General features: G+C 38.4%; 1 protein-coding gene across 2 annotated transcripts in view; it reads left to right on the top strand.

Moving 5' to 3' along the window:
- ERC1 (ELKS/RAB6-interacting/CAST family member 1) overlaps positions 1–25,761 on the top strand; it is a 271,003-nt gene that overhangs the window by 98,819 nt on the left and 146,423 nt on the right. For both annotated transcript variants that reach the window (XM_005421022.2, XM_005421021.2), the window contains 2 exons: positions 7,244–7,315; positions 17,433–17,554. In XM_005421022.2, coding sequence (XP_005421079.1) covers positions 7,244–7,315; positions 17,433–17,554 — 194 coding nt within the window. The remainder of the gene's footprint in view (positions 1–7,243; positions 7,316–17,432; positions 17,555–25,761) is intronic.

Raw genomic sequence — 25,761 nt, 5'->3', positions numbered from 1 at the left:
TTACATCTTTTCTTTTTCTCTGTCACACTATTCCTATCCCAAATTTTCTCCATCTTTTCCTATCTTCTTTCTCCCTTTAGCACCCTGAAGTTATATTGAGTCATCCATCCAAGCTAGTAAGTTCCCTGGCAATCTGAGGGGCTGTTGCCAGCACATTTAATTTTTTGTGTTGCATGTGTATTCACCTGTGCTTTTATAGTTGGGCAAACACAGAGTGTATTGGTAAATTCCTTTGGTATAGTGGGTATGGGTACAAACAAAAAGCAGTGGGATGTCAGACCAGTCATGTTCCAAAAAAGCTCTCTGAGATGTTTTTGCTGTTTGACTGCCTTGGCCTAACTGCTTTTATGTTTGGACAGCTTAATATCGTGTCTTGTGTTTTGTTTCCCTTTGCTGCTGGTGCTTGAAATGTCCTGTAGCTTTTCTGTCATCTCCATTGTCTGTGCATTTTCAGAGCAAGAAGGTGGAATTTCCATGCAAATCAAGCTTCTTGTGTGAAAGCGTTCTGTAACACTGGGCACAGCAGCACATTAGAAATAACAACTGAGTTGCAGCAACTGAAAGATTGCTTAAAATCTTGTGTAACCATTCAGCTCACTGGTACTATGTCAGTTTAATTTTGGATCCTATTTCCAGCCTCCTGTTTGATGTCAAAGAGCACTCCTGTCAAGGAGTGTTTGTGTAATAATATCTTGACACTGTAAATTACGTAATCCAAGGTGGTTTTCATCAGAGATTTCTTTTGTGGCTCTGTGCATAAAAAATGCTGTTACAGAACTTTTTTGATACCTGTGTTACTCTTGGCAATGTTCAGGGTAAATGGAGTTGTCTATCCTGACAGTCATTGTCTGAGGGTCAGAAAATTTCTGGGGCTTGCAATTGTTCCATTTTTGTGGCATCCCATATCAGAAATTCCTTAAACCTGGCTAAATAGTGTCAATAAGGACTTGAGAAAATGAGATATAGTATGAAAAGATTGTACTTGGTACAAATAGGCAGAAGAGTTTGTGTCAGGAGAGCATATTCTCTACAAAATCTTTAATAGCATGCAAACTTTTTGAGACTCATTATTCTGAAATCAGAACATAGAAGATATTGGAGCAAACTGTGTATTTTATTCTCCAGTATGATATAGCAAACACACAGGATAAGATAAAGAGGGTTTGTGAAGGCCAGGTTGGATGGGGTTTTGAGCAACCTCATCTAGTGGAAGGTGTCCCTGCCCACAGCAGGGAGGTTGGAACAAGATGATCTTTAAGGACCCTTCCAACCAAACCATTCTGTGATTCTGTGCTGGCTTTTAATGTTCCATTCTGATGATCTCAGCATCATCTCATATAGTGGAAAGTTGGAGAGGTTTTCTCCCTGATATTCTTACAGCTTAAAAAAAATTAACCTTGCCTACTCTACCCCTCCCAGAAAAACTTGTGAGATAACACTTATTTTGAAAAACTAAATACTCAAAATTCAGGAAATGGCCAGTGTCACACTGTGTGGTTTTTCTCATTTTTCCTTGTGAGGTATTTTGTATAGCATTGCATAACTAAATTATTGTCTGCTAGAGTCTTGCTGTTTTCAATATTGCATGACAAATGCTCCAAGAGTGAGGCAGATATACATGAGAGATGATAATCATCCAGAGAAATAAGATGGTAAAATGCTTTTTTAATAGCAGGAAAGCATTGAGTGAATAAGGCAGGATATATTTCCATTTTGCCTTTTGCCCTGCATAACAGGTTTAATAATGCATCCTCATTTCCCACTGGTGGTGTTAAGGAGTGATTAGTTGTGATTAGCATGACAGAAAGTGTCGTGGTAGGGGGAGACATTGTCACAACCTGACATCAGGGTTTCATGGAGCAGAGGAAGTTTTTTGGTGCCCACAGCTCTTTATGTGTGCTATTCCAAAGACTCCACATCCAGATTTGGTTGGCTATGATTGGTTACCACCCAGCTCACCTGGCTAATAAATACCTGCTCATGTTCATGGTAGGGATTGGCTCTCTGTAGCCAAACCCCTCCTCCTCTTATGAGGCATACAGACCATCTGTACCCTGTCATAAGAAAGAAATTTGGGGAATTATTTCTTTTAATGTCATGTTGCAGTTAAGAATAAGCAGCTTATAGAGCCATACTTTGAATATCCAAAAACTGGTACTAAATGTCTGTTCTTTACTTGTGTCCTGATTTTGTAAGCCTGTGGTCAGGTGAGTAAGGGTCAGATCAGAGGAGGCAGGTGGGGGTTTAAAATGCATTTACAAAGAGAGATGTCCTGTGGGCATTTCCCTCTTGGCTTTGCCCACTCTGTGCTGGGCTGAATCCAAAGAGAGCAAATGGTTCATGTTTAATGACATCTCTGGGAACTTGTATCTCTCTGAAGAAATCACTTTTTTAAGGAATAGAAATTGCCTCTCTTGAGGTGTCTTCCTGTCTTTATGCTCCTTCATAAAGAAAATAATTTGTTTATGAATTGTTTCCAACTAAACACTTGCTTAATCAGTGTCAAAAATTTGCAGATCTATTAACAAAGATTAACCATGTAGAGGTGGTTAAAAGACAGCAAATAACTCTGTGACAGACTCAAGTTTACAGTACATAGTATATCACAGAATTTCCTGAGCCTTTTACTTCCATTACTGCCTTTTCAAAAAGCTTTTTTACAGTTTGGGGTGTGTAGAGTCTTGGAACTAAAGGAGGAAAAAGCCTGATTTTTTTTTTTAATTTGCAGTTCTGTTAAAACTAATAAAGGCATGATAGAAGACAGCACAAATGTTTTATCAGTTGAATTTCTACCTTTAGTACAGAAGATGGGAAAAGTGTGTCTTTTGCAGTAAATAATCATAATATATTTTTGTATTTGTGTGTGCATTTACTATTTTTAGGAGACATGAGGCTCCCTTGGAGGTAGGAGGGTGGATTAAAATGGGATTTCAGGTTCTTGGGAACTTTTACTTCATGGCCAAAAGTTCTTGGCAACATTTGTATGTGAAATGTTAAACTGAATTTACTGTCTCAATTCATAGGTAAAAGTAGAAAGTGTTTGCTGTGAGTTATTTGCTGTTTGATTTAGTTAATATTTTAGGAATATTGATTTGGAGTCTTGGTCATAATGTTTGGAATTTTTATTTACATTTTAGAACCTTTAAATTAGGTCTGTGCTATTGTTATTTTCCCTGTCTCTGGCACACTTTAAGCTGTGTAAGATTATCTTACCTCTTAAAAAAGAGGGTTTTGGCACAAGAAATATCAACTTAGAAAATTATTTTTAATGTGTTTTGTCTTCCACTCCTCTCCATCTGTAAATATTGGTTATTTCTATGAAACATTGGTCATCTTTGTTTTAGCTGTAGAAGTTGGCTTTGTCAGCTGATTTTCTGTGGAAGCAAGAGAAGTTAGAGTACATTTATTTTGTTGAGGAACAATCACTCTTTCTTATGTTCTGTAGGTACCCTGAGCAGTCACCCCATCACTTACCACTTTCCAGATGGGAAATGAGAGCAGGAAAGCAGAAAGCTGTTAAACCACCTCTTCCTTTATAGTCCCTCTTAAAGACTGGGAGAACATATCCAGAGTAGTAAACTTAAACTATTCTCAGCCCTGAACCACTTAGAATTTGAAACTCAATTCACACTGGCAAAGATTAATACTGAGCAGATGAGCTCTGCTAATAAAAGCAGAGCTTAAGAGGGTGCTGCTTTCTAGCTGAAATGTGACTGTTTCTTATGCATCAATGCAGAATAAAATGTGTGAGTTTGGCTGTGCTCTTTAATTCACCTGTTTGATACCACACAGGAGCACAGAGAGCTAATGCCAAGGTCAGGGGTAACAACTGAAGGGTGTAAATAGCCTCTAATCAGGTAAACTCAGTGATCTGCAGAGATGAGAGAGTGCAGTGGTCCTTTCACCCCTCAGCAGGCTGCTTTCTACATTTATTTAATTTTTGGTCATACTTCTTTTATACATTATCACATTTGTTTGTAACAATATTAAAATTACAGATTTACAAATCCTGTATCAGGCAGAGATGGAATTCAAACTTATGAAGTAAGTCTCTTAATACAGGAGAAACTATTGGTGCATTTGTCACTTATGTCGGTTCTGCTTCAAAAATGAAATTACTACTTATTTTGGAATTTCTGTATACCTCTGATGGGCAAGTTGTATGTAGGTTTTTTACTGTGAATATAGGAATTCATTTTTTGTGTTTTGCCTTTTTTGGTTAAAGGGAAAAAAAAAAACCAAGATTAATTATTTTGCATAGGGAAGGTAGCCAATTTCATCTGTTCCAGATCTTGATGTGAGTTTGTGGGAAAGCTCTAAATGCATTGGTTTTCTCTCTTATACAATAAATGAATCCAGTAGGATTTTAGATACGGTCATGAAACACGTATTTTGTACAAAACCCACAAAATGGACCAAAGTCACTCAGTCAGTAACTCACAGTGCAGGAAGTGGTCTCCAGTTTACAGCATATCACATAACGTTCTCTTTGTGTTAGGTGAAAGTATCCATACTTATGTGCATTATATACAAATAACATGTGTTACATGTCTTAACCAATAATTTATGTCCTGTAAATAGCCCTTTGGTTCTATAAGAACCAGACACACTGACTTGTTGGCTAATTCTCTAGAAAAGAAAATTTATTTCCTCTTCTCAGTAGTGTCTCTTGGGTTGTTGTGGAGATGCTTTTATTAGCAGAGTAAAATAAATCAGGACTGTTCTGACAGTCAAATTGCATTAGGTCTTATAACTTCTTTTGAATTAGTGAGTTTAATAAGCCAGGCTAACAGCCTAACTTTGTTTTCTTTGAAAAGAAGTTTCTTGATTATCTGATCATGTATTTTGGATGACTTTAAAGAGCCTGGAGGAGTATTTGTTAAACAATTTGAGATGTTGGAAACATACCTAAATCCAGTACAGAAGAACTCAGGCTCTGTCTGGTGAAAACTAGACTTAACTCTATACACAGAGTCTCTTAGGAGAATACTGATGCCCTCAGTCGATGGATAGGTGACCCCAAAAACAGTATTCCCAAGTGCCTGTATTTGGGAAAGAAGGATTGGAGGGGTTTTTTTTGAAATTTAAGGTGTAGTTGAAAAGGAAATGAAATAAAATATTTCAGATTTCCTCAGGCTGGAAATCCCAAAAAAGCATTTCAGAAACACCCAGCAATGCTGGTTCCAAAGCCAAATGTGTCCCCTGGTGCTCACAGCTGCTCGTGGGGCTGACACACTTGTCAGTCTCACTGCTGCCACCTCCTCCTGGAGTCTGCATCCTCTTGGCAGGGCATTAATTACACTTCCACTTGCTGTGGAGAGCCCTTTCCAAGGGTGTGTGATTTGAAGTGCTTGTGGGGCAGTAAGGAATCTGGAAGCAGTGACAGCCCTAACTCCAAAAGGCTTTGCAAAGCCTCACAGGGATGCACTTGTGGCCAGGTCTCAGCCAGAAGCCCAGATGCACAGGGTTTTCAGTCTCACAGTTCAGTGACACAGGAGTGTCAGGGTTTCACTGGAAAGTCACTGAAAAGCAGGGAGCCTGTTAAGTGTTCCTAAATGCATTACCTCAGGAAAGGGTTGGTTCCACTCTTCCATGATTTTTGGTTATTGGGCACTCTTGCTGACATCTGCCTGGGAGACCTGGGGCATTTTTTTTCTAGGATAAAATACTGTCCAGCCTAATCAGCTTTCTGGAATTCTTGTTTTTAAACAAAAGAAAACCACAACAGCTTATTATTGACCTTCAGACAAGAGCTGTAGGGCTAAGGCCCTGGAACATGAACCTTTCCTTTGTTTGGGAAAACCAGATCCATCCCAAGGTCAATCCCATTAAAGACAGGCATCAAGAATTTCCACAGTCCCATAATATTCTGCTCCACAAGTCTCCTGGATTCTACTAGAATGTGGCCTTGGCTCTAAAGAAACTAATTAAAAACTAGACACTTCAAGGCAAAAATGTTGGAGTCAATGAATGGATATTTTCCTCCAGTCTTGTTTTACTGAATAACTAAACAGATTTAGCCAAATGTAATTTTGCTAGTTGGTTCTTTGGAAGCAGCAGCTTTCTGCCTTGAGTTTTTTACTGCTGTAGTACTCTCCAGTTACCTTTAAAAGCAGCAGAGTCCTGTACTATCAGATCTAGACTTAGTGTGCTTTGGAGCAGAACATTGGCAGCTTGTAAAACAACTTTCCACAGCTGCACACAGAGGGGAGAAAAGTCTGTAGTCTTATTTTCTGCTGTAGGTTTGTTTTGAGAAGAGCAAGGCCTGGGCTTTTGCAGGCAATCCTGATCAGCAGAATAGCTCCATCAAACTTGCTATTCACTGAAGCAATTTTGAGCAATTCTGAAACAGCTTTAATTGATATGAAATTGCATTTGAAGATCCAAGAGCAGAGGAGCAGGGTGAGAGAAAAAGAATAGTCCTTAGTCTGCTGGTTTAACTTCCAGCATTAATGCTGCATTCTTCCTGTCTGTTTAATGCTTGGGAGTTATTGAATTAGGTTTACTAATAAATTAGTGATTTTTGTAACAAACCAAGCCATTAAAAACCCTCCCCAAACAATCTCTTCATTGGGATCATGTCATCCTCAGTCCAGAGGTACTTTTTGGCCCAATAGCCTGATTTTGAAAAATGTATTTCCTAGATAACTAAGCAAAGATAATTTCAGTAGCCATACTCATAAACCCTGGTCTATGGAGCTCACAGAACTGGGAAAGGCTTGAGCACATCAGCACCATTTGTGCAAAGGTCTGACACATTGCATAGTGATGTAGTTATTGAAGGTTATTAACCTGTGGTTTATTTTCTAGAATAAATAGGTTAGAAATACCTTAAATAACTGAATCTATAAGCCTATCAGTGTTTTATAGGTGTACTTTAGGAACTGTTACACTCACATTTGCTTTTATTATTTTTTTTCTTTCAAAGAAGTTAACACTTTTTTTCATATTTGTTTCTTTTTTGATTCTGTTTCAGATTAAAAGTCATGTAATTTTTTAGGCTGAATTTGAAAAACGAAATTTCTTTGCACTTTTGTGTTTCTGCAGAGTATTTCCTCATACTTAAAAATAGCATAGGCCTTTCATATTCCCGTGTAATAATTAATAATTCCCGTGTAATAATTAATCTTGCCATTTTGAAATAGGTATTTAGATAGCACCTTGGAATTGTCATGGATGACATTTTGGAGTTGTCAGAGCTCCCTGTGAATGAAGTGGTGTTTCTTGCACCTTTTTGTCACAGGCTCACGAGGCAACCCTGGAGGCCAGGGCCAGTCCCGAGCTGGGCGAGCGCCTGCAGCAGCTGGAGCGGGAGGTGACGCGCTACCGCGAGGAGTCCGGCAAGGCTCAGGCCGAGGTGGATCGGCTCCCGGGGGGCCAGATCCTCAAAGAGATGGAAAACGAGAAGAATGACAAGGATAAGAAGATAGCAGAGCTGGAAAGGTGAGGATGGTGTGAAAGTTAAAAGAAGAGTAAAACAAAACTCGTATTAGTATGTTAGAGATGAGTTGTTTATCTTGTCTTAAAAACCTTAAAGGTGTATGTTTTGGAAAAGTCTTTTAGTCTACTTAGAATTTTTCTTTCTTTGGTCCTTTATTTTGCTACATTGTTAGGAAAAGGGTGTCTTACCATGTGCTTTTTCTTACCTGGCTACTCAAAAAATAGGCCTGATACAGGTAGAACTAGAAGGGTAGATAGAGATAGAAGGGAATGGAGAGGGCAGGAAAAGCTGCTGAAATTCCGGTGTGTTTGTAAAAGAGTTTGCTGTTTTGATACAATAAATTCCTCAGGCATGGCTTTCACAGAAACAAATAAGAAAAATGCCTTTTCAGAGCTTGTGTTACTATTTACTCAGGTTCTTCAGGCATGGCTTTCACAGAAACAAATAAGAAAAATGCCTTTTCAAAGCTTATGTTACTGTTTACTCAGATTCTCCTGACAAGTGGCCTCATAACTCAGTACTGGTAGGGATACAGATAAACTTTAACCCAAGTGAAGCCTGATGAGCTGATTTGCTTTTGTTCAAGCAAAACTGGATTCAGCACTTATCAGCATTTTCCATCTTTCTCATCGAGCCAGGAGGCTCAAGACTATAATGTCCCTAGAAAAAAAATTGAAATTTATTATGATTCCATGACATTTGTATCACAAATATAAGTAAGAGATCATGTGAAAAACCTGAATTAGATTCTGTGTTCTGTCATTTTTCTCATCTTACAGTAGGCCCAGAGCAAATTTCTGGGCAGTAATACCTGTTTGGGGTTTTTTGTTTACTTTACCCACTCCCAACTTGGAGCAGCAAAATGGAAATTTGATTATTCCCATTTGCCTTGTGCCAGAATAGTCTTTCTGTCTTTTCACTGCTTAACTACTCTATAGTTTACTGTCAGGAAGATTAGGGCAACTAAGTGGAGTAAGCCATCAAATAAAAAAGACTTTGGTAGTCCTTACAAAAAACTCTTGCTAACCTGCAAGCAGTGAGCCTCAGAGAAATCATGAACCATGCAAGCTTCCCTTTCTTCTGTAAAAGGGAATTAACTTTACACTAAACAAAAATATTAACCAAGCAGAGTGCAAGGGTGCTGAAAAGTTGTTAATATTGATTTTAATTCCATGTCACTCTCCTATGTCTCCCTTGAAGTATCCACTTCTTGTTGCTATTCCTCTTTTCACTAATAAGTGTTTTATGTTGATCTTTGGCTTAGCACCTGAAACTGCAGTGTTTTTCATATTGGAGTTGTTTTTTTTCAAATAATAATACCATGGTTATGCAAATATGTCTGTTTAATTAGTCTGTATTCACTGCCTCTGTGCTCAGTTGTCATCCTGCTGCCAGCAGGAGATGCAGTGGGAGATTCTGAAATCTGAAAGCAGCTCATAAATCCCTGTTGAGTTTACATGGTGTACTGTCTTCATTTTGGCTCAGATGGAATCATTAGAGGCAAATAACACACAGGATGTTCTCTCCCTTTTTTTTCTGTGAAGTGCTATTATGCTCTGTGGTGGTTTTTCTTTTCTTCAGGAAAATCTTTGTCCAAACTACTATTTTAATGTATTATTTTTTATAGTGAGAAGCTTTTCCTTTAGTTTTTATTTTTCAGGATACTCTTTTCCCAGCATTTTCTTTCTTGTCTTTCCCAGACAATATACTTTGTTTCATTTTGTTTTTCTCATCTGGGAGAGACCAACTAATAGAAATTTTTCCAGGAAAGATGAGTGGATTTTTGTTCATCTTCCATTTCCACTGCATAGTTTTTCTCCCTATAGATATACTCCTTATTTTTAGGGAGGAAAAAGAGTCAAAACCATATGTTAATAAACTTCCCCTTGCTGCAGTTCTAGGAACTTTTCACCAGAAGAAGTTAGCAGTGATTCCTTGCCAGGAAAATACCTCTACCTTCAACAAGCTTACTCAGAGGTTGTTTTTTGAGGTTCTTTTCCTGCTCTGGTGTTCTTTCTTCAAATTCAGGAGGATAGTACCTTTCAAAAAAACAGGAAAAAAAAACTTAATGAAGTGTTGATCCAAATTCTGTCTTTCCCAAGAATTAGCCTGGCTAGTCTAATGCAGACTCTGCTGCTTTTTATTTTGTGAACATGGATTTTCTCCCACAGTTGAAAATATTACTGATAACATTGGTAGATGAAGCTGGTTTTTGTTCTCAGCTGATAATTATTTTTTTTTAAGAAGGGACAATAAATGATGTATTCAACATAGAAAGAAAAAGGCTGCCAGGGAAATCAGGATTTCTTGTTACAATAAAAGCAAAAAGGAAAAGTCTGTTCAGCATTCAGATAGTGTCAGTTACTGAATTAGTTTTCTGAACCATTCAGCTGTCTTGAAATTGATACAAAGGAAGCACTAGGAATTAAAGTCGTTCTCAATCTGTGAAACTCATCTGTAAACCCAAACAAAGAACTGCATCAAATATGTGGGGGCTGGACAAATCTGTTAAACTGAAATATTCAAGATAAAATTTGGAACTTGCATGAGGGTAACTCTCCATGTTTCTCATGTTCCAGAAGCTGGTTAGTAATGCATGCTAAAACCACTAATTAAGATTTTGTCATCTTAGTAAATTAATGTTGCAGTTATTATTTTAAATTCTTTTCTTGTTACATCTTTTCTTTTTCTCTGTCACACTATTCCTATCCCAAATTTTCTCCATCTTTTCCTATCTTCTTTCTCCCTTTAGCACCCTGAAGTTATATTGAGTCATCCATCCAAGCTAGTAAGTTCCCTGGCAATCTGAGGGGCTGTTGCCAGCACATTTAATTTTTTGTGTTGCATGTGTATTCACCTGTGCTTTTATAGTTGGGCAAACACAGAGTGTATTGGTAAATTCCTTTGGTATAGTGGGTATGGGTACAAACAAAAAGCAGTGGGATGTCAGACCAGTCATGTTCCAAAAAAGCTCTCTGAGATGTTTTTGCTGTTTGACTGCCTTGGCCTAACTGCTTTTATGTTTGGACAGCTTAATATCGTGTCTTGTGTTTTGTTTCCCTTTGCTGCTGGTGCTTGAAATGTCCTGTAGCTTTTCTGTCATCTCCATTGTCTGTGCATTTTCAGAGCAAGAAGGTGGAATTTCCATGCAAATCAAGCTTCTTGTGTGAAAGCGTTCTGTAACACTGGGCACAGCAGCACATTAGAAATAACAACTGAGTTGCAGCAACTGAAAGATTGCTTAAAATCTTGTGTAACCATTCAGCTCACTGGTACTATGTCAGTTTAATTTTGGATCCTATTTCCAGCCTCCTGTTTGATGTCAAAGAGCACTCCTGTCAAGGAGTGTTTGTGTAATAATATCTTGACACTGTAAATTATGTAATCCAAGGTGGTTTTCATCAGAGATTTCTTTTGTGGCTCTGTGCATAAAAAATGCTGTTACAGAACTTTTTTGATACCTGTGTTACTCTTGGCAATGTTCAGGGTAAATGGAGTTGTCTATCCTGACAGTCATTGTCTGAGGGTCAGAAAATTTCTGGGGCTTGCAATTGTTCCATTTTTGTGGCATCCCATATCAGAAATTCCTTAAACCTGGCTAAATAGTGTCAATAAGGACTTGAGAAAATGAGATATAGTATGAAAAGATTGTACTTGGTACAAATAGGCAGAAGAGTTTGTGTCAGGAGAGCATATTCTCTACAAAATCTTTAATAGCATGCAAACTTTTTGAGACTCATTATTCTGAAATCAGAACATAGAAGATATTGGAGCAAACTGTGTATTTTATTCTCCAGTATGATATAGCAAACACACAGGATAAGATAAAGAGGGTTTGTGAAGGCCAGGTTGGATGGGGTTTTGAGCAACCTCATCTAGTGGAAGGTGTCCCTGCCCACAGCAGGGAGGTTGGAACAAGATGATCTTTAAGGACCCTTCCAACCAAACCATTCTGTGATTCTGTGCTGGCTTTTAATGTTCCATTCTGATGATCTCAGCATCATCTCATATAGTGGAAAGTTGGAGAGGTTTTCTCCCTGATATTCTTACAGCTTAAAAAAAATTAACCTTGCCTACTCTACCCCTCCCAGAAAAACTTGTGAGATAACACTTATTTTGAAAAACTAAATACTCAAAATTCAGGAAATGGCCAGTGTCACACTGTGTGGTTTTTCTCATTTTTCCTTGTGAGGTATTTTGTATAGCATTGCATAACTAAATTATTGTCTGCTAGAGTCTTGCTGTTTTCAATATTGCATGACAAATGCTCCAAGAGTGAGGCAGATATACATGAGAGATGATAATCATCCAGAGAAATAAGATGGTAAAATGCTTTTTTAATAGCAGGAAAGCATTGAGTGAATAAGGCAGGATATATTTCCATTTTGCCTTTTGCCCTGCATAACAGGTTTAATAATGCATCCTCATTTCCCACTGGTGGTGTTAAGGAGTGATTAGTTGTGATTAGCATGACAGAAAGTGTCGTGGTAGGGGGAGACATTGTCACAACCTGACATCAGGGTTTCATGGAGCAGAGGAAGTTTTTTGGTGCCCACAGCTCTTTATGTGTGCTATTCCAAAGACTCCACATCCAGATTTGGTTGGCTATGATTGGTTACCACCCAGCTCACCTGGCTAATAAATAACTGCTCATGATCATGGTAGGGATTGGCTCTCTTTAGCCAAACCCCTCCTCCTCTTATGAGGCATACAGACCATCTGTACCCTGTCATAAGAAAGAAATTTGGGGAATTATTTCTTTTAATGTCATGTTGCAGTTAAGAATAAGCAGCTTATAGAGCCATACATTGAATATCCAAAAACTGGTACTAAATGTCTGTTCTTTACTTGTGTCCTGATTTTGTAAGCCTGTGGTCAGGTGAGTAAGGGTCAGATCAGAGGAGGCAGGTGGGGGTTTAAAATGCATTTACAAAGAGAGATGTCCTGTGGGCATTTCCCTCTTGGCTTTGCCCACTCTGTGCTGGGCTGAATCCAAAGAGAGCAAATGGTTCATGTTTAATGACATCTCTGGGAACTTGTATCTCTCTGAAGAAATCACTTTTTTAAGGAATAGAAATTGCCTCTCTTGAGGTGTCTTCCTGTCTTTATGCTCCTTCATAAAGAAAATAATTTGTTTATGAATTGTTTCCAACTAAACACTTGCTTAATCAGTGTCAAAAATTTGCAGATCTATTAACAAAGATTAACCATGTAGAGGTGGTTAAAAGACAGCAAATAACTCTGTGACAGACTCAAGTTTACAGTACATAGTATATCACAGAATTTCCTGAGCCTTTTACTTCCATTACTGCCTTTTCAAAAAGCTTTTTTACAGTTTGGGGTGTGTAGAGTCTTGGAACTAAAGGAGGAAAAAGCCTGATTTTTTTTTTTAATTTGCAGTTCTGTTAAAACTAATAAAGGCATGATAGAAGACAGCACAAATGTTTTATCAGTTGAATTTCTACCTTTAGTACAGAAGATGGGAAAAGTGTGTCTTTTGCAGTAAATAATCATAATATATTTTTGTATTTGTGTGTGCATTTACTATTTTTAGGAGACATGAGGCTCCCTTGGAGGTAGGAGGGTGGATTAAAATGGGATTTCAGGTTCTTGGGAACTTTTACTTCATGGCCAAAAGTTCTTGGCAACATTTGTATGTGAAATGTTAAACTGAATTTACTGTCTCAATTCATAGGTAAAAGTAGAAAGTGTTTGCTGTGAGTTATTTGCTGTTTGATTTAGTTAATATTTTAGGAATATTGATTTGGAGTCTTGGTCATAATGTTTGGAATTTTTATTTACATTTTAGAACCTTTAAATTAGGTCTGTGCTATTGTTATTTTCCCTGTCTCTGGCACACTTTAAGCTGTGTAAGATTATCTTACCTCTTAAAAAAGAGGGTTTTGGCACAAGAAATATCAACTTAGAAAATTATTTTTAATGTGTTTTGTCTTCCACTCCTCTCCATCTGTAAATATTGGTTATTTCTATGAAACATTGGTCATCTTTGTTTTAGCTGTAGAAGTTGGCTTTGTCAGCTGATTTTCTGTGGAAGCAAGAGAAGTTAGAGTACATTTATTTTGTTGAGGAACAATCACTCTTTCTTATGTTCTGTAGGTACCCTGAGCAGTCACCCCATCACTTACCACTTTCCAGATGGGAAATGAGAGCAGGAAAGCAGAAAGCTGTTAAACCACCTCTTCCTTTATAGTCCCTCTTAAAGACTGGGAGAACATATCCAGAGTAGTAAACTTAAACTATTCTCAGCCCTGAACCACTTAGAATTTGAAACTCAATTCACACTGGCAAAGATTAATACTGAGCAGATGACCTCTGCTAATAAAAGCAGAGCTTAAGAGGGTGCTGCTTTCTAGCTGAAATGTGACTGTTTCTTATGCATCAATGCAGAATAAAATGTGTGAGTTTGGCTGTGCTCTTTAATTCACCTGTTTGATACCACACAGGAGCACAGAGAGCTAATGCCAAGGTCAGGGGTAACAACTGAAGGGTGTAAATAGCCTCTAATCAGGTAAACTCAGTGATCTGCAGAGATGAGAGAGTGCAGTGGTCCTTTCACCCCTCAGCAGGCTGCTTTCTACATTTATTTAATTTTTGGTCATACTTCTTTTATACATTATCACATTTGTTTGTAACAATATTAAAATTACAGATTTACAAATCCTGTATCAGGCAGAGATGGAATTCAAACTTATGAAGTAAGTCTCTTAATACAGGAGAAACTATTGGTGCATTTGTCACTTATGTCGGTTCTGCTTCAAAAATGAAATTACTACTTATTTTGGAATTTCTGTATACCTCTGATGGGCAAGTTGTATGTAGGTTTTTTACTGTGAATATAGGAATTCATTTTTTGTGTTTTGCTTTTTTGGTTAAAGGGGAAAAAAAAAAACCAAGATTAATTATTTTGCATAGGGAAGGTAGCCAATTTCATCTGTTCCAGATCTTGATGTGAGTTTGTGGGAAAGCTCTAAATGCATTGGTTTTCTCTCTTATACAATAAATGAATCCAGTAGGATTTTAGATACGGTCATGAAACACGTATTTTGTACAAAACCCACAAAATGGACCAAAGTCACTCAGTCAGTAACTCACAGTGCAGGAAGTGGTCTCCAGTTTACAGCATATCACATAACGTTCTCTTTGTGTTAGGTGAAAGTATCCATACTTATGTGCATTATATACAAATAACATGTGTTACATGTCTTAACCAATAATTTATGTCCTGTAAATAGCCCTTTGGTTCTATAAGAACCAGACACACTGACTTGTTGGCTAATTCTCTAGAAAAGAAAATTTATTTCCTCTTCTCAGTAGTGTCTCTTGGGTTGTTGTGGAGATGCTTTTATTAGCAGAGTAAAATAAATCAGGACTGTTCTGACAGTCAAATTGCATTAGGTCTTATAACTTCTTTTGAATTAGTGAGTTTAATAAGCCAGGCTAACAGCCTAACTTTGTTTTCTTTGAAAAGAAGTTTCTTGATTATCTGATCATGTATTTTGGATGACTTTAAAGAGCATGGAGGAGTATTTGTTAAACAATTTGAGATGTTGGAAACATACCTAAATCCAGTACAGAAGAACTCAGGCTCTGTCTGGTGAAAACTAGACTTAACTCTATACACAGAGTCTCTTAGGAGAATACTGATGCCCTCAGTCGATGGATAGGTGACCCCAAAAACAGTATTCCCAAGTCCCTGTATTTGGGAAAGAAGGATTGGAGGGGGTTTTTTTGAAATTTAAGGTGTAGTTGAAAAGGAAATGAAATAAAATATTTCAGATTTCCTCAGGCTGGAAATCCCAAAAAAGCATTTCAGAAACACCCAGCAATGCTGGTTCCAAAGCCAAATGTGTCCCCTGGTGCTCACAGCTGCTCGTGGGGCTGACACACTTGTCAGTCTCACTGCTGCCACCTCCTCCTGGAGTCTGCATCCTCTTGGCAGGGCATTAATTACACTTCCACTTGCTGTGGAGAGCCCTTTCCAAGGGTGTGTGATTTGAAGTGCTTGTGGGGCAGTAAGGAATCTGGAAGCAGTGACAGCCCTAACTCCAAAAGGCTTTGCAAAGCCTCACAGGGATGCACTTGTGGCCAGGTCTCAGCCAGAAGCCCAGATGCACAGGGTTTTCAGTCTCACAGTTCAGTGACACAGGAGTGTCAGGGTTTCACTGGAAAGTCACTGAAAACCAGGGAGCCTGTTAAGTGTTCCTAAATGCATTACCTCAGGAAAGGGTTGGTTCCACTCTTCCATGATTTTTGGTTATTGGGCACTCTTGCTGACATCTGCCTGGGAGACCTGGGGCATTTTTTTTCTAGGATAAAATACTGTCCAGCCTAATCAGCTTTCTGGAATTCTTGTTTTTAAACAAAAGAAAACCACAACAGCTTATTATTGACCTTCAGACAAGAGCTGTAGGGCTAAGGCCCTGGAACATGAACCTTTCCTTTGTTTGGGAAAACCAGATCCATCCCAAGGTCAATCCCATTAAAGACAGGCATCAAGAATTTCCACAGTCCCATAATATTCTGCTCCACAAGTCTCCTGGATTCTACTAGAATGTGGCCTTGGCTCTAAAGAAACTAATTAAAAACTAGACACTTCAAGGCAAAAATGTTGGAGTCAATGAATGGATATTTTCCTCCAGTCTTGTTTTACTGAATAACTAAACAGATTTAGCCAAATGTAATTTTGCTAGTTGGTTCTTTGGAAGCAGCAGCTTTCTGCCTTGAGTTTTTTACTGCTGTAGTACTCTCCAGTTACCTTTAAAAGCAGCAGAGTCCTGTACTATCAGATCTAGACTTAGTGTGCTTTGGAGCAGAACATTGGCAGCTTGTAAAACAACTTTCCACAGCTGCACACAGAGGGGAGAAAAGTCTGTAGTCTTATTTTCTGCTGTAGGTTTGTTTTGAGAAGAGCAAGGCCTGGGCTTTTGCAGGCAATCCTGATCAGCAGAATAGCTCCATCAAACTTGCTATTCACTGAAGCAATTTTGAGCAATTCTGAAACAGCTTTAATTGATATGAAATTGCATTTGAAGATCCAAGAGCAGAGGAGCAGGGTGAGAGAAAAAGAATAGTCCTTAGTCTGCTGGTTTAACTTCCAGCATTAATGCTGCATTCTTCCTGTCTGTTTAATGCTTGGGAGTTATTGAATTAGGTTTACTAATAAATTAGTGATTTTTGTAACAAACCAAGCCATTAAAAACCCTCCCCAAACAATCTCTTCATTGGGATCATGTCATCCTCAGTCCAGAGGTACTTTTTGGCCCAATAGCCTGATTTTGAAAAATGTATTTCCTAGATAACTAAGCAAAGATAATTTCAGTAGCCATACTCATAAACCCTGGTCTATGGAGCTCACAGAACTGGGAAAGGCTTGAGCACATCAGCACCATTTGTGCAAAGGTCTGACACATTGCATAGTGATGTAGTTATTGAAGGTTATTAACCTGTGGTTTATTTTCTAGAATAAATAGGTTAGAAATACCTTAAATAACTGAATCTATAAGCCTATCACTGTTTTATAGGTGTACTTTAGGAACTGTTACACTCACATTTGCTTTTATTATTTTTTTTCTTTCAAAGAAGTTAACACTTTTTTTCATATTTGTTTCTTTTTTGATTCTGTTTCAGATTAAAAGTCATGTAATTTTTTAGGCTGAATTTGAAAAACGAAATTTCTTTGCACTTTTGTGTTTCTGCAGAGTATTTCCCCATACTTAAAAATAGCATAGGCCTTTCATATTCCCGTGTAATAATTAATAATTCCCGTGTAATAATTAATCTTGCCATTTTGAAATAGGTATTTAGATAGCACCTTGGAATTGTCATGGATGACATTTTGGAGTTGTCAGAGCTCCCTGTGAATGAAGTGGTGTTTCTTGCACCTTTTTGTCACAGGCTCACGAGGCAACCCTGGAGGCCAGGGCCAGTAAGTCCCGGGCGGGGGGAGCGCCTGCAGCAGCTGGAGCGGGAGGTGACGCGCTACCGCGAGGAGTCCGGCAAGGCTCAGGCCGAGGTGGATCGGCTCCTGGAGATCCTCAAAGAGATGGAAAACGAGAAGAATGACAAGGATAAGAAGATAGCAGAGCTGGAAAGGTGAGGATGGTGTGAAAGTTAAAAGAAGAGTAAAACAAAACTCGTATTAGTATGTTAGAGATGAGTTGTTTATCTTGTCTTAAAAACCTTAAAGGTGTATGTTTTGGAAAAGTCTTTTAGTCTACTTAGAATTTTTCTTTCTTTGGTCCTTTATTTTGCTACATTGTTAGGAAAAGGGTGTCTTACCATGTGCTTTTTCTTACCTGGCTACTCAAAAAATAGGCCTGATACAGGTAGAACTAGAAGGGTAGATAGAGATAGAAGGGAATGGAGAGGGCAGGAAAAGCTGCTGAAATTCCGGTGTGTTTGTAAAAGAGTTTGCTGTTTTGATACAATAAATTCCTCAGGCATGGCTTTCACAGAAACAAATAAGAAAAATGCCTTTTCAGAGCTTGTGTTACTATTTACTCAGGTTCTTCAGGCATGGCTTTCACAGAAACAAATAAGAAAAATGCCTTTTCAAAGCTTATGTTACTGTTTACTCAGATTCTCCTGACAAGTGGCCTCATAACTCAGTACTGGTAGGGATACAGATAAACTTTAACCCAAGTGAAGCCTGATGAGCTGATTTGCTTTTGTTCAAGCAAAACTGGATTCAGCACTTATCAGCATTTTCCATCTTTCTCATCGAGCCAGGAGGCTCAAGACTATAATGTCCCTAGAAAAAAAATTGAAATTTATTATGATTCCATGACATTTGTATCACAAATATAAGTAAGAGATCATGTGAAAAACCTGAATTAGATTCTGTGTTCTGTCATTTTTCTCATCTTACAGTAGGCCCAGAGCAAATTTCTGGGCAGTAATACCTGTTTGGGGTTTTTTGTTTACTTTACCCACTCCCAACTTGGAGCAGCAAAATGGAAATTTGATTATTCCCATTTGCCTTGTGCCAGAATAGTCTTTCTGTCTTTTCACTGCTTAACTACTCTATAGTTTACTGTCAGGAAGATTAGGGCAACTAAGTGGAGGACATTTCAGGTTCTGCAATCCATGGTTGTTTTTCATGGCTTGCTAATTGTCAAATTATAGGATGGTTTGAAAAACTCTTTTCTAAGTAGTCCATTCTCTTTTCCTTGACATGTACAGAGCTCTGGAACAGTTCAGTTTGCCAGCTGGGCTTCTTTTCTCTTTGTGACTGTAAGCCAACATCCTGTTGGTTTTCTTTAAGTTGCTTTATTTAACCAAAATTCTTCATACCTATGGCATAAGCTCAAACACCCAGGAGCGCGGATATATTCTTTTTTAATGTCTTCCCTTTTTTCCTAAGTGATGCATTGTTCAGCCCCTTGGTACACAATGTAATCAGCAGAACATTCAGGCAATAGGTTGATATTGTTGAGTGAGTGTAGACATGAAAAAGCTACAAGTCACTCATTTGTGTGATTTTTTTCAGTCCTCCTGGGGTCCCCATCTCAGGTGTGACATTTCCCATGTCATCCTCTTTAGGGCAGGCAAGTTGACCATGGAACAGGTATAAGCAGCAAACTTCTATCAGAACTAAGATAGGGGGAAGAAATATATTCACAGTGCCTTAATTGTTTTCTTTCTTTCTGGAGAAGTAACTACTGTTTAGGAAAAGAAAGTCAGAAATATGCATCATTCCTCAGCCTGATTCCTAGAGGAGATTAAAATGGCAGGAAGAGAATTCTTACCTATGCTTTTAATGCAAGCTGACTTTTTTATTACATTAGCATTCAGAAACTTATCATGATTTGACTTGCAGCATCAAAAATTGAATAGACACAAGTGCCCTATAAACAAAAAAGTTTATAGTCTATGAAGGAAAAATAACAAAGAGAAATTAGGATGGGTCTCCTTCTCTTTTATTAATAGAAGCAATTGTACCATCTTCAAAGAGTTAGAAAGTTAGTTTAGTTAGTTTTTCTTGGAAAAGATGCACTTCTAGAGATCTGCAAAGCAGTTATTGTTTGTCCTGTTACATTGTAGTTTCTTGATGTTTCAGTCACAAACTAAAGTGGTACTATGAAAACATAGAACCCCCAAATGAGTCGATATCATTCTGTAACAATTGGGTACATACTTTGACTATTCAGTTTTATCCATTCCTTCTTACCACCTGATTATCAGTCTTACAAAAAATTGAGTGGTCCTCTTCTCTTTCTAACCTATCTTTTCTACCAGTACTGAGATAAGATAGAGTATATTTTCTCTTATTTCTTGTAATTAGAATAGGTATTTTGACTATGCAAAAGAAAAGATATCTTTTGATATCATGTGACTGCCAGCAGCCAAATAAATCAAGGGGAGGAGAAAAATCTTAAGAATATTCATTAAGTGGAAATAGATAAGGTCTTCATGATCTAGAGATCTAATCTGGAAGCTGTTAGTGTGGTGAATTAGGCAAGTATCAGCACCTGAAATGATTTTTCAGGTGGAACTGAAATATAAACACAGCGCTGGAGAAAGATATAGAAACTTCCAGATACTTTATGGTGAGGTTTTGACTGGTAATTTCTCTTTTTCTGAATAATTGTTGGAATTTCTATTTGACCTTAGTTGTTTTCAAGTTCTCCCCCAAACAACTATTCCATGAAAGCTTGCTTTCTCCTTGTGAGTTTTTGCACAAAGCAGAGATTTTATCATGCCTATTTCACGTATAGGTTGGTTCTGTTTTTATCTACAATGCTTGTTTATAAAATATTCTTTTGTAGCTGAACCTAATAAATATTGCTGTGCCTATCAGGAACAGTCAGTGTTCCATGTGCAGCAAGATGAGAAGAAAAAAGTCCCATATAGAGAATAATTGCACTAAAAAATGGGATTTTTCAAATGAGAGTCTCTCCTCCTTGTAGTTTTCCCTTTTGCTAGTTCTGTGTGACAACTAGAGCATATGCTGTCAGGGAGAGAGAAGTGGTATCACAGTTTCATCCACAGAAGAGATGTGTCACCTGTTAGGGAGGTGTGCACAGAGCAACAGAGAAAGAGAAAGGACAGTAAGGGGAGGAAGATGATATTAAAAGCAGAAAACTATTATTTTAACCTTTTCAATGCAAGCAAAGCTGCCTTGTGCTTAAGTTAATAAAAGGAGGGAAATGCTTCCACTCTTCAGTAGCTGTTGCAGTTACTGACTGGAGACATTGCTTTTCAGATGAAAGATTTTAAAGAAATGTGTGAATTATGGTGCATGCTGTGCAAAAGTCGAAAAATATTCTAGAGTCAACACAAGGTGGAAAGCGCAAGCTCATTGTTGTATATACTCTGGGGGGGGAGGATTTTGCTTTTTTTTATGGGAAGGTGGGCCCGAAGCCCAGATTTCTTCTGTGGGTGAACAGCCCCATAAGTTTTATTTGTGCCCCCTGTTGTGGTGGTGTAGAGGTTTTGTAGCTGTCTGGTTATTCACTTCCTTTGTAACTAACTGTTTGCTTTTTGTACTGCCATCCCATAACCTCCTGTCTCTCTGTAACTTTTCATTTTATGTTCTGTTTCCTCCCTTGCTTTTTCCTCCCCCCTGTCCCACCCTGCCCCCCGAGTTGTGTTGTTCTGTTTTGTTTTGTTGCCCCGGGGGTGTTGGTGACTGTGCCTTTCCTCAGAAAGCGCGGCTCCCGCACACTGCACCCTCCCTGCCAGGTGTCGGTCCCCGCGCCGCAACACCTGGGGGGGTTTGTGTGGGACTTCCTGGGAAAGTGAGTGCCCTCAAGGCTTCTGTTTCCTCCTCTGGGCTGCAATGTGGCCTCTGCTGCTGCTGTTTGGGGCTGCTGCAATGCTGCTTCTTTCCTTAGGTCAAACAGCACCTGCTTATGTCGAGTGCAAGCGCTGCTTGTGACCGCAGTCCAAAGGAAGTTTGCTGCTGTTCTCCCTGATTTAAACTTGACAGAAGCTGTTGCTTTATAATTCTATATTTCTTGCTGTGTTTTGCCTTTGGTTCTAATCTCTGCTACCTACCTACCTGCCTGAACCAGCTAAAAGTCAGTGTTCTTCAAGTATTCTAAAATTGATAGAGGTTGATATTTATCGGTTTCTCTGGGTCTGGATTGAAGGCACTTGAGACAGTAATTCATGTTTGGACTCAGGTGTTTATTATCAGTAAAACAGTTTTACTACTGTGAGTTCAGCAGCAAGGCACAAAATGGCCAACAGTCTCTTGTTACAAGGTCTTCTAAGACTAAACTATCCAATGAAGAACTGACACCTGGATTATTTCCTCTTTGAACCCAATAACTGATCCCACAGAGCCTGCAATGCAGACTTTTCTGCCCAATTACAAAATGCCACCCAAACCCAGGAAGAAGAAGCATGAAGAAGAAACCCAGGACAACACCCTGTGCCCTCCATCTTGCTTCCGTCCACAACATACTAAAAATCCCAAAACCTAAATTTCTCACCAATTGATACACCTACACTACTCTCTATAATCCATTTCACACTTTTGTGGATTCCAGTCTATCTTGAAGTCTAGGAAACATTCTCCATGAATGAGGATCAAAGTCAGTGCTCCCCTGGGGGTCAGGGCACCCCAGAGCAGACAGAGAAATATTCCCAATGCCATGGGTTTGTACAAGTATTGAGTTATTATTGAGTTTTATTGTGATGATAATTAATACACATAATAGTTTATACACAGCCTATACAGCAACACAGCTCTATTGGTGTACACATACTGTGCAAATAAGAAATTTGTACTTGAGAAGTGGCAGTAAGTATATTTGTGTATGTTTCTTCAGAAGAGAGCACTGAGTGAATATACATGCAAGTTCTAGTTCCAGTTGCAGGCTTAAAATTGATTTTCATTTGGCACACTCGCTATATAAGATGGGTTCTTGCAAGGACACAAGGCTTGTTTTTATTCCTGAAGGAAACTTTGCTTTGGGAGCAAAGGAAGACAGCACTCAGCTGTGGAATACCAGCAGTCCTGTTAAGGGCAGCTGGAATTAGTGGCTATTTTAAGAAAGAGAATTTGGAGAGTTTTCCTGAAAAGAATTTAAGGATGCCCTTTTGAAGAAGAAATGTTCCAACTTTTGATTTGAAGCAGCCAAAAGGTATACTCCTCATCTTAAATATTTCTTCCCAATTGTAAATAAAAGATTAAAAAACATTAGAGGCTTTCAAAGGAGTGCTGAAAAATATGGACAGTAGAATGCAGTATCTTATTTTGTCTGTCTTTAAGACAGATATGTTTGTGTAGTGTTCTATGAAGGATAGATGGAGAGAGAAATTAGCTGTATTTTCCATCAACTTTACAGTTTCCTAGAATAGTGTAAAGGAAACTGCACTAGTAAATTATGCCCTAAGCTTAAGTCAACAGTTTGAAGCTGAAATACTTATTTTCAAACTGCTACTCATACCTTGGAATAATTGTCTTTGGTTTTCAAGTCTGTTGTTTCTGTGAATTTTTAAATAGTTTTTTAGAGCATTCCTAAGCAAGAACCACATCGAGTCATATAAATAATTTAAAGTAAAAGATACGGTGTCAAATTGAATAAAGGTGTTTATAAAGCCATAATAATCACCATTAAAGTTAACCTTGAGAGATGGTGTGGCTATAATTCTGTAAATGTCTTAACTGATTATAGTCCTCCAAAAATAAATTGAACTCTGATTCAGGCATTGGAAAACCTGAAACAATTAAATATTATTTTAAAATACTTCAATCTATTTTGTTGCTATAAAAGCAAATGTATTTATCTTACACTTGCATGGTATTATTGCAAGGCAGAATATGTTGTTGTTGTGTTTTTCATCCACTTATCTGTAGCTGAAGTGAACATTAAAATTCTAAGGTAAATCATTCAAAACTTAGGATATTCTGAAATGAAGATTGCCTTATAATTTTAATTTACATTTTATGTGAAATGATACACTCTTTAACTATATATGAACAAAATTTTTCATTAAAATGCTGCCTTTTGTGAAGGACACAGCTGAAATTTTCCACAAAAATCCCTGGTTAGGTTGAACCTGTCATGGGAAATAGCAGCATAACTTTTTCATATTTGGCTAGCAACTGAGAACTGGGTTTTGTAATGGAAAGAAGTGGTCAGGCCCATAGTTAGTCCAGCTCCACCTCTGAGCACACAGATCTGTTGAATATTAAGATTTTCATCGTTTCCAAGCTAGGAAAGGAAGAAGTAATTTCTTTCTTCTCAGTCTTGCTTTATCTTATACAAGATCAGCATGACACCTGAAGTCCTGTATCAAGTTTCACAGGAGGAAAACACAAAACATTTCATATCAACATAACTTCTTTAAACAGATAAGAATAAAAGATGCAGGCACATTTGCTTACAGGTATTTAACTTAAGGCATTTGAAAGTACGCTGGTTTTCAGCAAGTGTCTGCCCTCTGGAAGTCAAGCTTTGTTTAAGTGCCTTAAGAGCAGCGCTCAGACTCACTAATCACTCTTGAAACCTACATCTAAGCAAGGAAAAGAAAGACACAGGGACACTGCCAGTAATTGCAAATCCATCTGTAGGGAGCAGCAGATAAAAACCCCATCACAGTGATTTTACAGTGACTCCTTAATCCATCCTCACCTTTTTCATATAATGGGATATCCTTCTTCAATTTGTTCTTTATTTAGCTGTCCTTTATTTCCCATTCTTTTCCTCTTCCTGTGTTCTGGGAGAAACCAAAACTTTGTGATTTTGCATAAACAGCTGTTGTAAAACACAAGGTCAGAGAACCCCAATTAGTCCAGCCCCTGACGTGGTGAGAGGTCAGGGCTGGCACATGCTCTGGCTGAATATCAGAGCTGGCTGTGTTACCCCCTCAGTGAACCATCCAAACTGGTATTAAATCCATGTTCCAGCAGGCAGGACTGACACTCTAAGCAGTGATTCATGTCCACAGAACTGAGTATGGACCAGCTCCTTGGCTAAGTTCAGCAGTGAGCTGGCTGAGAGCATGGTTTATCTGCTGATCTCAGAGTAAGGATCCAACCTTGGGTCCTCCAGGAAGGATCCTGCACTAGAGAAATACCAATAATGAGAAGCACTGATTGTGAGCTTTTTTGAAGGCCTCTTTTCCTGCCAAATTTTCTGTAGTGCTGAAGTCCTGCTTGTTTTTATCATTAAATCAGGTGGTTTTCAAGCACTCCCTCTCGTGCCTGTTATCTGTAGTGAGTATAGGAGTTGTCATCTGCCTTATATTGTAGCAATAATGGATTTTATTTAGCAGGTATCTCCTAATCCAGCTGTTAGGTCAGTAGAGTGTAAGAGCTGTGATATAATTAAAATAATTATAAATGTGAGGAGAAAGCATCATGGAAATAATGAGCCAAGTCTGCATATCAGTTTCATTGTTCCCTGCCCTTACTACATCTCTTCAAAAGCTGTTTTGTAGCTTTGTTTCAGTCAATATCTTTGAGCAATATGGGAGTATCCATACTCACAACCTGGTGTGAAAGGAGCAAAAAAAGCCCCAAATCCACCAAAACTGTCTTTTATAGAACTGATATCGTAAAAATTAGAGTGTCAGATCCTGGCATTGTCTTGGAGTACAGAAAGAACAAGAGGAATATGCAGTAATTACCAGTAATTCAGTGAAATAGTAATTTTAGTGCTCCATTGTGGCCATCTGTGGCTGGGTTTGTGCTCTTAGATCCATGCATACATGTGTGCATGGATGTGCACACAAACCTTCTGTCTCTGCCTCTCCATCTCTTCCCTGTCCCTCTAATACCAACCTTAGAAAAAGGAAAAGACCAGCCATCATTTTTTGTATCAAGAGAATCTGTCAAAAGGGGTAAACATAAATAGCCTTTCTGCTTTGACAGACACAAGGAAGATCAAATGCCTGTTGTTCCCTGTCAGACTGCTTTGAAGGGTTGACAGGGTAATAAAGATACACAATCACTCACTGTCAAACAAGGGGAATTCAAAGGTTGACTGAAAATTGTTACATAAACTACATGCTAAGTACATCTGAGACAAATGTCGCAAGCTCATTCCACTCCCTATAATAGACAAGCATGTGGAAGAAATCGTAGCTGGAATAACCAACAGCTTTTAAAATATGGATTTCTTAATTAAAATGCTTAAGCATTCACATCTCAATTTTTTGATCTGCACCCAGTGATCAGATTAAAGTCAGCTCTACCTTTAAAATTAACAGGATGGTATTTTAAAAGAAAGTGGGTTTCTCTGAGGCTGCCAGCTGGCATGACAATTGTCTTGTCTCCCTGTGTGACTGTTGCATCGAGCACGCAGTTATTGGGGCTGGGCAGGAGCGCTGCTGCTGGATCTTGT

The sequence above is a fragment of the Geospiza fortis genome, unplaced genomic scaffold (assembly GCF_000277835.1).
Source record: "Geospiza fortis unplaced genomic scaffold, GeoFor_1.0 scaffold10, whole genome shotgun sequence".
Classification (NCBI taxonomy): Eukaryota; Metazoa; Chordata; class Aves; order Passeriformes; family Thraupidae; genus Geospiza; species Geospiza fortis.
The sequence above is the reverse complement of the archived record's forward strand: the minus strand, read 5'-3'. Positions and strand labels throughout refer to the sequence as shown.